This window comes from Ornithodoros turicata, chromosome 4, assembly GCF_037126465.1.
Source record: "Ornithodoros turicata isolate Travis chromosome 4, ASM3712646v1, whole genome shotgun sequence".
Classification (NCBI taxonomy): domain Eukaryota; kingdom Metazoa; phylum Arthropoda; class Arachnida; order Ixodida; family Argasidae; genus Ornithodoros; species Ornithodoros turicata.
In genome coordinates, this window is record NC_088204.1 from 26,300,745 (window position 1) to 26,314,436 (window position 13,692).

The window sequence follows — 13,692 nt, forward strand, 5'->3', positions numbered from 1 at the left end:
TGTGCAGACTTCCGGATTGTAATAATACACGGAGGCCTAGCTAATACTATCAGTGTTCGCGCCTGTCTCTGTATGGGCACTGTCTGGGCTGACAGTGAATACGGTGACGCGGTGGAGTTCCCTTTTATAATGTACAATTTCTGGAGTGCGCAAGGCACTTCCCATGCACCTCATTCCGTGACGCTCCTTCACGGCAGTCCTTCGGCGCGTTCTGCAACAAATAAAACAACCTGCGAAAGAATGAGCGCGCGAGGCCTTTCTGTCGCAAACCTCCTCCGCTCCAAAGAGCGTGTAAGAGAACGAGGGAATGATTGTACGTCGTGACGTTAGCTATCCCCCTTGCACGGTCGATCATGTGATTCGTGACGTACACCGGCGCAGCTGAAGCGGGTATAAGCGGAGCTGGAGCTGAGAAGAGAGAAATAAGAAGCGCGTAGGGAGACGGCCGACGTCATGGAAGGGAATCGGGTCGTCCATCTGAGGATGCTTTTTGGGATTTGTTTCTCGTAGATTTCATGATGATGATGATTCGGGTTTTTTATGGTGCACGCACGGACAACTAAGGTCATAGTGCGCCAAAACTGTGACTCGTAAATTTGATCACGCAATAACACTAACATGACCGCACAGGGCAAGTATTTTGCATGGCCACATGGTGTCTCTTGAATGACAGCAATGCGCAAGTAACGTTTTTCACCGCATTTCTTTCAGTGCTCGAGGTTACAAACAACATCGCTTGTTTTTTTTTTTTTTTTCGATCTCAGTTGTCTCGCGACGTAAACACCCAATTATTAATGTTTTTTTTTTTTTTTCAGATCCGGACGAAGTAATTTGTGACGAAGAAGACGGCCACATCAGTTACCACCTCGACAAGAAGGATTGCACCATGTACTACATGTGCGAGGGAAAGAGAAGACACCACATGCCATGTCCACACAACCTCGTCTTCAATCTTAACGAAAGCGTCTGTGATTGGCCAGAGAATGTGGAGGACTGCAAGCACATAGGAACCACAAAGTAGACAAACACGGACTTCTGTGAACCAACGAAGGGACTTTGTGCCTTCGGCTGAGAGACGAATGTGCCTTCGCCAACGCTGAGAAAATGTTTCTTATTAGGACTCGTTTAAGACAATCGCCACGTGGGTCCGCAGTTCAGATGATCGACGTAAGTCACGGCTTCTTCAAACGCCGCTTAATGGAAAACAAAAACGGGACATGAAGCACTTACATGTACATGGGTCACAATATCCAACGTTGTTTGCGTGCGTGCTATAGAACGTTCTAAAACGTCATAGTCGTAAAAGCGGCGCGTGAGGTATTTTATTACAGTATTTGCGACCAAAAGAAAAGGTCGTGGCTATTGCTTTCGTTATTCTTTGACAGATGTGTCACGCTTTGGGGTCAACCAAAATTTAATCGTTTCGCAAATTACACTTGTAGAGTTTCAACCCGCTGAGGACTACTGTGTTCCTCTCGAAGTGCAAGGGTATTGGACGTTTTTCTTACGTGAAATTTAAATCGCAGCACGTCAAATTTCTCTTTGAGTACGGCTTGCAGAATCGTCGCATCTCAAATACAGCGGAAAACGGTTCACAAGTAAACGTGGAGCGTGAAGCATGCCTGCCGCTTGGTGGTCTATCATGATATCGGCGATACGCGCATGTCTCCGTTTTATCATCGCGGGTGCCGAAGCCAGGCAGGCTGTGCTATTGCCGCGACGATTCTGCACGCTGCACTCTGGGGTTTATTTAGCGATTCAGATTTTTCAGATATTTAGGGATTGATTTTTAGCATTATATAAACGTTGTACTTTTGTGCGGTTTCTTCGACGCATGCTAGTTCACTGATTGCAAAGTCACATTCATGTTGATGTTAAAAAATAATAGGGAGAAAAAGTCACACTCAATAACGGGGCGTGTGGCCGTTTCTATGTGAAATAGCATGCTGGGCTAAGTTATAAAAGTTGAACTGATGTAGTAGATTCACGCCCCCTTGTGTCCTTTTTCCGCCCCCTTTCCCCTTTTCTCCCTCTTACACCACAGCGCGGCGCTTTTGTTACATTTACAGGGATTTCAGTTCAGATCCGTTGAAGTGTAGGCAATGCTAGTGATGGATGGAAAGGCGTCTTCGAATATTTCAAATGCTATATGAAGCATGTTCAGCACGCGACGTAGGGCATACATTATCACGCTAAGAATGCAGCAAACCAACTCCGGAAAATATGAACAATACAACGTGCGGTTAATTTAGAACCTATAAGGAAAAAAAAAAAAACTATTGGAACAGCATCATTGTTCAAAGAGACCTGACATACAAGCGCATGTCCTCAAGAACCACCCACGCAAATGTCAAGCTTCTGAGATTAATGATTTTTCACATTTAGCCATCTTACTTTCGAAATAATAATTAGGAGTATATTTATGTGTGGTTACCTCAGCAAATAATGTATGACTTGAAATTACAAGATTTTGGCACACAGCCCAAGCTAAGTTGGGCTGTTGTGCACATTGCGCAGAATGCGGTCGACGTCAATGAAGTTTCCTGAAGCCAACGCACTTTCAGTGTACGTTGTGTACTTTCTCGGCTAGAAGACGCAATGAACGAAAAACAAATTAACCAGATGAAACTTGTAGCATTGATTATTTGGTGCACGGATAACTCATCCCAACTGTAGCCCACACTTTAGAAATGACGATGCTAGAAAGCATGTAAACATCATCATCATCACGTTAGAAACGGCGCACGCTTGGTTTAGTGACCGTGATAAGATCGGCAATCCATTTAGCACATGACACCAGTAACTCTTGAAGTACCTTGAAGAATCGTTCGAGATCCCCGGGTTCACGGGCAGCAATTTTTAAGCAGTTGGCCAGTATCTTACAGATTTTATGGAAAAAGAGAAGGATTAACCGAAATTGACGCCGAACACACTCTTCAGGCGACGTTCATTTTGGGAGCACGTGCAAGGAAGCGTCTGTTAGTTTGGAAGCAGTTCTAAGACGACAATTTATGGCTTTGAAAGTGGAGAGCACGCAAAACTCTCTGTCCTTCTTACAGATTATTTTATTGGAGTTAATAACAATGACCGACCTATTGTTAGCGTTCATATATTCCAAATGGTCTGAACTGAAGCCTTCCCGAAAGATGTAGTACAGAGTGACATTCACCGAGCTGTCGCGACAACTTTTAAGTGTAGACTCTGACGGAACGTGAAACGGCTGGTTAACCAAACGTCCGAACTGTACAATTCCTCCCTTCACGAAAATAACACGTTAGCCGCAGTGGGATTCGCGAAATCGCCACGGAGACCTACGTTATCTGTAGCGTCATACCAAGGACTCGTCCCAGAAATTCCTTTCTCGTGCATGCACAAGGCTAGTGAGAGTTGCTTTTCCTTCCGTCGCTCCCGTTGAATCACTCTGTTGTGATATAGCACAACTGTCGTCTTTGCTCAATAGCTATTGGCCGTCACTGGGAAGTCCGTTGCGTACTTGACAGGCTGGGTTCTTAGGGGCGCAACGGTCGTGAACCGTAACGGGTGTCAGTACAAAGCATAGAGACACCGTCGTGTGATCCAAATACGGATATGGCGCCCTACTGCCTAAGATCGTCATCATAATCATCAAGGTGCGGATGATGATGAATGGGAAGTCGCCACGAATCGTTGCGCTATTTCGGTGTAGCAAGTGTCGGTAAATGGCAACTTCTGAATGAGCCATTCCTTGCACAGTGAAGCCCAGGTATAGTTTAACCCTTACTATACCTGCAGCGCCATCCCCCACTTACGCTCATGGAAATGTGTGGACGTTGCGATATGGCACGAGACGCGACGATATAAGCGGGCAACGGAGAGGTGACTTTCCATTTGATGGCTCCTTTCTACCACAATATCTGTGGACGTAGTGCTTCTATTCGGTGTCCCGTGTGTGCATGTTGTTGTGTTTCGCATAATGGGAAATGATTGTACACAAATAGCATTTCTCCTCCACTCACTATTCCGGTAACATTGCCGCAGTGTAGATTTCGCTTTTTCTCTCTTTGTTATTTATTATACCGTTTACTTGTGTTACGTGTTTCTACAAAACCTGTCTACAAGTGTGCCTTGACGATCATCTCTGAGTGACGTTCGAAATAAAGGTGGTATTGCGAATACTATCGTTCTTTCACTTCTCTGCATCAAAAAAGAAAATTTTGTTTTGTGCGGCGTGTTGTGTTACGCGGCTCTCATCCTGTCGTCAATTGTGTCGCGCTGCGTTTATGAATCCCATTGCTCGTGGAAGGGTGAAGCGGGAACGCTAAAGTGTAATACAAACACCGTTCAATTGTCTGACGAGTTAGCAACAGTGGCGCTCATGGTTTGAGGAATGGCTGCAAGGTGGCAGTATAATCCACAAAGGTAACATAACAGCACAGCAGTAATGTACAGGGTGTGCGCAGATGAAGAGCTTTGTGGGTAACTCGGTATCTCCACACAACCCTGCAAATGGCTGCCAGCTTGAAACAAACACCAAGAAAATAAGTCATACTCTGTTTTTATGGAGGGGGGGGGGGGATGACAGCAATATGCAATTTGATAGGCGTCAGCCAATTTGTGCGGGGACATACTGCACGTGCTGCCAATCCAATAAAATGTATCCAAATGTATCGATCAATGAAAGTGCAGTATGCCGTTGCATGTCCGTCACATCAAGTGCACTGCATTCCCCACATGGTAGCTTTATATGCAGCGATTGTGTGCTTGACCACAGAGTTGCAGAACAAACGCAGATGAAGAACATCCCAGTCTACTACTACGCTTGCTGTAATGTTCAACACATGTTTTTCCCCTTCACTATGCTCTCCCCAACACACACACAAAGAAGGGACTATATGGAATGGCTGCTCCTCGTTGTTGTATATCGTTCGTGGGGCCGCTTTGCACTACTGCCGGGACATGATGTTGCATTTCTGCACCGGTATCTCTTCAAACAGTGACATCTTTAGCCTTCGTACATCATCTGAGCAAGCGGCGAACACTGTCACAACCGAAACATAAGTTCGAACAAATTGATCATTTGAACGGTGCACGTAGCTTGACTCCGATGTTACTGAACGTGTCGCGCCCCCTGGCGTCAGAAAGAGTAATGATTTATTTGGGATCCACGTCCCTAGATGGCGAAGGCGGCGCAGCCAGCTGCAGCGGGGTATGGCTGAGACATGGGCTGAGAGTATGCCAAAACTCCTGCAATACGAAAGCGAAAGGCAGTGACTATTCCAGACCCCCCGAACACCTCCAAATGTTTGGCAACACCATTTAATGCAGTTATTTTTGCTTACTTCACGGGTCAGGATGAGTGACTGGTTTCGCTTTGTCGCGCTTTCTTTCTCTTTTTTTTTTCTCTCTTTCCATCTCCATTGTAATTCCACTAGTGTTGAGCGGGCTGTATTTGCCCCTCTTTTTATGGCTATAGCCAGAAGTATTATAACTAAATAAAATACACTAAAAAAAAATAAGCACCCCAAATTTTTGGGGGTGTTTATTTTTTGAGTATCTTATATATTGGCGAAATTTTTTAAAAATACAGACTTGGAAAAATGTATTCATAATTATATTTAAATACCAATTTTCGGGTATTAATTAGTTCTTGTAAATGCTTTATAAATACTCCTAAATATAGAATACACTGACTCATATCTTAAAGTTGGCCTACATTTGACCTTTCGTTAAGAAGAGCACGTTTGGGGCGCAGTTGTGTCGTGTTTGCGCTAGCAGCGCCTGTGACAAACCATTTTAGATCGCGGGTTTGTCACTGTTTTTGCGGACAACGGTTCCGACAACCTGATTACCTTGTTGTACGAAGCATCATCGTCAAATATAATAACCGTATCACAAGGTCCAGGTATATACGGACTTATTTATACACGGCTCAAACACGGCTCGGCTTGGGGCGACGTCTGGCGTGAGGTAACCCACAATTCCTCAAGCAACAGTGATATATGTACCCGAAGATGATTTGCTGCACTTGACGGCTACATAGCCGACATTTTGTTCCGGAACCAGTGTTATGCGCATGCAATGTACTCTTACCGCCGTTCTTCACGAGCAAGGCGAAGTCTGTGGCAGTTTCGACACAGTGTTTTCTGCAGTTTTCAATTTTAATTTTCGAAGAAAACTATGAGTGCAATTGGGACGTATAACAGTCCTGATGATTCAGTCTATCGAATAGATAAATTTTCTAAGATCGCATGTATCGCTGTCCATCCAGCATGGACATAAGCATCGGATATGATGTAAGGAAGCAGATGACAAGATGTGCTCTTCCAGAAACCAGCAAGCTTTGATCCAGTGAGATATCAGCAAGTTCCCTTCCTAGTTCAAGCGACGTCAAGCTTGGTGGAGTTTTTGCATACCACCTCAACTGTACTTCGTTTAGGGTGGTACTCGCCGACTGCGGTGATGAACACCAGCGTGCGGTACGACCTATTGCTATTGCCCTTTTTTGATACTCGCATAGGAAGGTGCATATCTCTCATGCACATTCTTACATATTTATGCGTATTGGCCGGTGATGTCCCTTCCTAAGTCAGACGTATAAATTCAATCGCTGCTCTATGCTGAATATTTTCTATGCTATATCTCCGGTCGCAGGCATGTTAAAAAAAAAAAAAAGCAGAATTAACGGGGGCAACGTAAAGACCCCAATCGGTGCATCAATATCCCCGGCCCCGTGACACAATGACTGAAAAACCAAGATACCACTGATGTGGTTTGACGACCGCAAATCGAATTCAAATCAAATCCCTATGTTACTGATGGCCGTAAATCCAGTCCGGATTTCAACTTTAGTCTGAAAACCAAATCATTTTGAACCCGACTTTTCTTCTTTTCTTTTTTTTGCATTGCCAAATCAAATCGTTCTTCTTCTTTTTTATCCCGGTTTGTCAAATCCGTCTTCCAAATCCGTAAAGTCGGCTCCCTGAAACAATTCAACTTGGATGCCTTATGGATGGGTAGGGATCAGCTACTATTACACATATTTTGGATAACAGTAGAGGTGTGACAGGCATCTCTCACTCAGAGCAATGAAGAAACAACGATTGTGTAAATTGGTCAACACGGAGAGACGGAGAACGTAAGTGAAATCTTATTAATACCTAGCATGAGATGTTACTTTGAAAATGAAGAGGTCGAAGCGGAAGATCTACAGAGAGTTGCAAATTTCCTGGCAAATATGTTGCATTCCTCTTCAATTTTTGTTTGAACAGCTAGCGGCACATTGGTGTCGATGTGGGCTGTGGACTGTAAAGAATATAGGCAGTGCCATGTGTCGGCAGCACAAGCGCTCTTCAATAAGGAGTCCCTCAAAGTTGAAAATGGCATCTCTCATCGTCTCATTCTCATTTCCTCTTAAAAAGTGTTTCTGGGAACGTATTCTGCCATGTAATGTAACAGCCTCTAGTATTTAACGGCCGGCGGATAGTTTTGCCGGACGATTTCACGGTATCGACAAAGCAATCGTGCTTCATGTGTCAGGTTAAGATGTTCCGACGTTCCAAGGTTCCGATGTTAGTGACGTTTTAGCGACATCGTGATTGATCACCTTAGTGACACAAGGGGTAATAAGGGAATGCCTTAATGACTGAGGTGTGTAACAAACCGCGTTGGTCACTGTCTTTTCTTTTTCGTGACTTTAGTTTGTAAGCAGAAAGGAACATAAAAATTAGTTAACAATCTGTACAACACTATCATTATGAATCGTACTGTGCCATTTGATATTTTGGCTCCCTTCTTGTTTTGAAGTTTCTGATAGCGCAGTGCAAAGATAAACACTTAAGAATAAACGCGTAAGTATCCACCGTTAAAAATAAAATGTCCCGAATATACGCTTCAATAAATACACGATAAAAATAAACTACGTAACTATTCACCGTTAGTAATAAATCGCCAAAAACCTACGCTTAGAAATATAGCTTTAAAAAGTGAGGTGAAACCGGCTCTCGGTTTTATGACCGCACCGCCCAAACCATGGTGAACTACAAGCAAAGCACTAAAACGAACCTCACAAGGCCAAGCTAGCCTAAACTAACCCAACCTAACCGAAACTAAACTAAACTAACATAACCTGTTCTAACCCGACACAGAACGCAATAAATCCCTCTCCATGCTGGACGATGGAGGATTTTGAAACAGTTTATTTTTAATGGTGGATTTTTAAGCGGTGATCTCTAAGCGGATATACGAGGGTGGTTCCATAAGTTTCCGGTCCGACCAACTTTTAATAGTCATAGAGACGAAACAAGTGTATCACTTTTCGACATAGTCACCCTTAACTTCGATGCACTTTGACACCTTTCAACCAGCATTCTTATACCCTTGAAAAAATAGTCCGAAGTTTTGTCCGCAAAATGCTGGAAAACTGCCTCTTGCACCTCACTATCGTTTTGAAATATCCGTCCTCTGAGATCCCTCTTCAAGTTTGAGAACAGGAAGTAGTCACTCGGTGCCAAGTCTGGACTGTAGGGTGGGTGGTGGATTTCTTCGAAGCCGCACTCCTTCAGTGCAGCCTTGGCAACAGAAGCCGTGTGGACAGGGGCCATTGTCCTGGAGCAACCGGACACCTCGACTCAACCTGCCGCGCCTCTTTGCCTTGATGGCGTCTCGCAATCGGTGCAGGAGTGAAGCATAATAAGTCGCATTCACTGTGGTGTTCCTCTCTTTGAAGTCGATGAGGAGGATCCCGTGACAATCCCAAAATATTGTTGCCATGATCTTCTTTGTGGATTGTGTGACCTTGGCTTTTCTTGGGGGTGCTTCTCCTGGTTTACGCCATTCCATCGACTCCTTTTTCGAAGGGGATCATAGTAGAGCACCATAGCCCATCCCCTGCGACAATTGACTTCAATATTTCTTCTTCGTTCTCTTGACAGAGCTCCAAAAACTCTTTGGCACAGACGACGCGCTGTTGCTTTTGAACTGACGAGAGAAGTCGTGGCACCCATCTCGCACTGACCTTTTTCATGTGAAGGCCCTCGCCGATGCGAAAAACGGTTGTTTTGGAAAGCCCCAGCCTTTCTGAGATTTCCTTCACCTTCAGACGCCTGTCGCTCAGCACTTCTTCCTCGACAAGAGACAAATTTTCTTGTGTCACCACTTCCACTGGACGACCATCGCGTGGACCATCTTCAATGGACTCTCACCCCACTCGAAACTGCTTAGACCAGTCTTTTACCGTTGTGTACGACGGAGAGGCTTCCCTGTACACGTTGTCCAGTCGCGCTTTAATTTCTTTAGGCGAAAATCCCTCTTTTGCCAAGAAATTTATCACGGCCCGGTACTCGATTTTTTCCATTTTAACTGACGAGTGCACCCTGGCTGTTCGAAATGCCGCCCTCCAACCGACAAAAGCATAGAGAGGGTTGAGGGTGGTGCTCCGGCCCTCCAACAGATGGCGCCACGCCTCCTTAATCGCATTTTTAAATTCGCGCGTATTTTCTACCTCGGGCCGGAAACTTATGGAACCACCCTCGTATTAAGCAGTTTACTTTTGGATATTTATTTTTAACCGTGCATTTTTTAAGACGTTTATTCTTGAATGTTTTATTCCAAAGCGGTTTAATGTTAATGGTTCATTTCGGGTACCTCCCGCAGCTCCTCGCATTGGGGCATGTAGAAGAGTGGAATGCCAGGTGTCCTGGCCATACGTGTAACCGCAGTGCGTGGGGAACTGCTGATCACCATGTAATCACTGGAAGTCACAACTTCACAGATGCCGTCGAGCGATGATGTGTTACAGATGGTTTCTATAAAACTGCTTTATGATCGAAACCACTGCGATCACGTGCCGCCCAAGATGAATCACGACTATTAGGAGTCAGCCACGCCGAACGCCCCTCATGTTTGTCGGTGTTCTTGCTTCGGAGTGTTGCAAAATCGAAATTATAATGTCATGTCATACTATTCTTGGTTTCTGTTTTAACATGCTAATAATATTTAATGCGCAACTGGCGTTACTCGTTTTTACCTAGTCTGCGGGCCACGTCGATTTTCTAAATTCTCTAAACTAACGCGTTATAGCTCCTGTTTCCATTTCGCGATGATTGGTAAAATTTAGACTGATGAAATTTGTATGAGGTAACTCGCCGAACACAACGCTCAGATAACTAAAGCTTGTATTACATATCACGGCCTTGGTGGCGCATGTGACGCTAGTCTGAAATGGCGGTGGTGGGAAAAAATATTTCCGCACATATAACAATAAAGGCACGCGCCTTTAATACAGAAATGACGCTCCGTCAAAGATGACGTTTTCCGTCTAACTTTGGGTGAACTGGCTAACTAGCTTGACTTAGCTGGCTAGCTTAACTAGCTTGAGTTAACTAGCAGTGCATACTGTCCTTACAGTCCTATCGCATGCACTGGTTTTATGCAGGGTGTCTTTCCTTTACTCGTCACATATTTTTATATAAAAAGTTATTAGAGCTGAATAAATGTCTGTTTCGCAGGTTATATGGCCAGGCGGACATCTTGTAGGACACTGTCTGCAGCTACTGGACGACTAGCTAGCTAAAATTCATTAATTAACTTCTTAATTAGATGCTTTGTGGGAAATGCGAGCTGGAGCAGAGTTGGAGCTGGACATTATTGAAATCCGTCGTCCTTATTAAACACACTGAGAAGTGAACGTACCTTGAGATATCAATTCCTGAATTTTACTATGTAATCGAGCTGAAACCAGAACTACGCTCTACTCTAGCGCTGAAAAAGCGACAGGCGTTGCACATGAAGGGGCCATGTGCTTTGAAGCGATGTAGATGATTGGAGTAGGCGCTAATCTGTTGGTCAGCTAGACCGCTCTTCGGCCCAGATTCAAGTCTTTATTAGGCCAAGGGCGTGTCGGTGTTGCGCTGGAAAGGTGCATAGTTCTGGTTTCCGCTCATTTGCTTAGCAAAATTCGGGAATTTACATCTCAAGGTACGTTCATGCCTGCACATGCGAAAACAAAATTGATTCAGCTCTAATAGTATTTATTTTAAAATATATTTTTTAAAGTATTTTATAAGCACCCTGTAGAGGCACAAAAAATGGCGCGAACGCGTTGGCGACAAGTAAGAGCAGACAACACGCAGAGGTGTCTTCATGTCTCCACTTTGTTGCTTGTAGCCCACTCTCAGGATATTCCCTTTTATTAGTGCTTGAAATGGTAAATCCCACGAAGCAACCTTTCGGTTTTCTATTTTTTATCAGCATTAAACATATGCCCCCCCCCCCCCGAATCAGCTTCCAGAGATAGGTGCGAGAGGAACAGAGCCGGTTTCACGCATACACCTTTCAAACCTGCGCTAAACGATGCACGAGCGGCGTTGCGTACTTCCTAACACAAGCGCAACTGCCCGCTAAGCGCCAGTGTAATTTATCGCATGCAGTTCCCGTAAAATGCGACGGGTAGCTAGTGAAGAACTGGCCACGTCGAAACAACACGATTGTTTCTTTGCTTTCCTTTTCTCCTTCGTGCTTGCGCGACTACTTGGAATATCAATCGGTGTCTGTAATGCGACAACTTTCTCCCATTTCCTCTCTACCGGTCGCGACCACGTTTCCTTCTTTTCAATTGTTGGCATATTGTTGTCATTCTGTTTCTAACACAAGACACGCAATTTATGTGCACAAGTGTGCTCAACGTTATCTACCAGTCCACGCAGCGATGGACAAGAAAAGCAGAGGAACCCAAAGCGACTATATTTTAATTCCGGCGTCGCGTCCTTTGAAAGAACCGCATGGGGGCGCTGTAATCCCCGTCCGCGAGCCTAATCTACGCAATCGCAGCGAATTAGTGCTCTCGATCCGAGATACAAACTGGCGATGCGTGCGACACCCCTCGACGGTCAGGAGGATCTCCCATCAGGGATGGAGCTCTCCCATTGGTGAGGGTGTTATTGGGGTCGCTCTCTCCACGGGGGCCGCTGCTGTTTCCTCTATGAAGTCGAGTACCGACCGTGCCGGAATAATGGAAAGGTGTTGCTCATATGGTATGCTCCGCATATTCATCCGTGGTGAACAATGACATTCTTACGATGTCTGACATTAACAAAGGGACGCCGTGAGCCGCCTTTGATGCAGAGGAATCGGCATCGACAACTGTGACGCAAACATTTATGCCTCTTGAAACGTCTTCATATTCAATGCAATCTTTGGCGCGAAATTTCACCATAAAAAAGCTACTATACAGAAACTCCATTTTTTGCACCTGCACTGATGCGGTGTTTTCTTCACTTGCGAATTGTTACGCTGTTGCAACTGAATCATAAAGAAGTCTTTCTATATAAACTGGGATCAACTGTACATTAGAAATGCAAAGAAAAAAAGAAAAAAAAACAGCATCTTACATACTACGAGTATCGCACAATGCGTGGTGGACGCAATCGTCTTTATTAATTTGTTTATTTATTTATTACCGTTCGTTTTGTGTGCGTGTGCGCGTCCCTGTCTACGGTACTTGCTGCTCGCGCTGACACAGCGCGGTTTCGATTTTAGTGCGAGCTCATCTTCGAGGTAAGGTCGTTTTATGAGGTATACTTTCGTATATTGCGCAGAATTCGCCATTTTCTTTCTAGAAAATTACTATAACTGGGGGGTACAGATTTACACGTAAGGCGGGTCAGCCTATTTGTACGGCGCCATGTTGCAGGATGGGGCTGCGGGTAACTTCGACCAGCTGGGGTTATCATTGACTGGGTAGCGCAGTAGCAAAACACAGATGAAGAGAGAGCAGACGAAGGAGCCGCTAGCTCCTGTCCTCGTCCGTTCTCTCTTCGTCTGTGTTTTCCTGTTGCGCTACCCAGTCAATGATGACGATCTGTCAACTACAGCCAACCTTTCACCCTTGTTACCCGGGGTTCTCTAACTATATTTGAGCTATATCCCGGAGCTGCCTATATTCGTGTGTATACAGTAATACGCTTCACGGCCTTACTACGTCTGCTAGCTGGACATTTAACTACTTTCAGACCTATAAATAATATACCTTACCCTATATCTCTCCAGTGCAGGCGTCGAGAGATCCCTGGGGCCGGACACCTGATACCTACGTGAGAGTAAGATTTCGAGCATTGCTCGGCATGAGTAATACGAAACGTATTAGCAATCTTTTCACGACCCATTGTGTTCTTGGCACTTAATCTCAGAGGTGCTGAAAACCCACTAATCGACAAGTAATCATTTCGGCCGTTGTGGTCCACCAATAACTGTTGAATTATGAAACATCACTGGGGGACAAATAATGCGAGTACCTACCTACGGAATATTGAAAGTGAGACCGGGGAATATGGACGAAGGTACATCACACACAGAGGGTCACCTCTGTGGCGTCCGTATCCTCCCTGCCCACTTTCAATATTATGGATAGTTACCAACTAGTCCGTCTTGACACACGAAGTTCCCAGGCCCTCCGTGAGAAAGCTACAGTGTTATGCTGCAGTGTAGTCTTTTATTCCCTACAGTTGCGTTTCGTCTTCCAGTTCATGACGTAATAGCATGAGAGAATTTTCTTCTCTTTTTTTCGTTTTTTCTGGTGAGGCTAATGGGTGGATTTTTATTTCTTCGCACATTCTTTCACGTGCGCAATCTACGAACTGCGAACTTCCGAACGCAGTCCAAAACAAGTACGTAAAATGAAACATTTCATGGCTTATGCTTCTTTGACAAATAAGGAAC

The 13,692-nt window shown here is 44.8% G+C and overlaps 1 protein-coding gene across 1 annotated transcript in view; it reads left to right on the forward strand.

Annotated features, from left to right (window-relative positions):
* LOC135391363 (probable chitinase 10) overlaps nt 1-4,154 on the forward strand; it is a 140,891-nt gene extending 136,737 nt beyond the window's left edge. Inside the window, exon 15 of the mRNA XM_064621614.1 lies at nt 816-4,154. Coding sequence (XP_064477684.1) covers nt 816-1,021 — 206 coding nt within the window. The 3' untranslated portion in view covers nt 1,022-4,154. The remainder of the gene's footprint in view (nt 1-815) is intronic.
* The last annotated feature ends 9,538 nt before the right edge of the window (nt 4,155-13,692 follow it).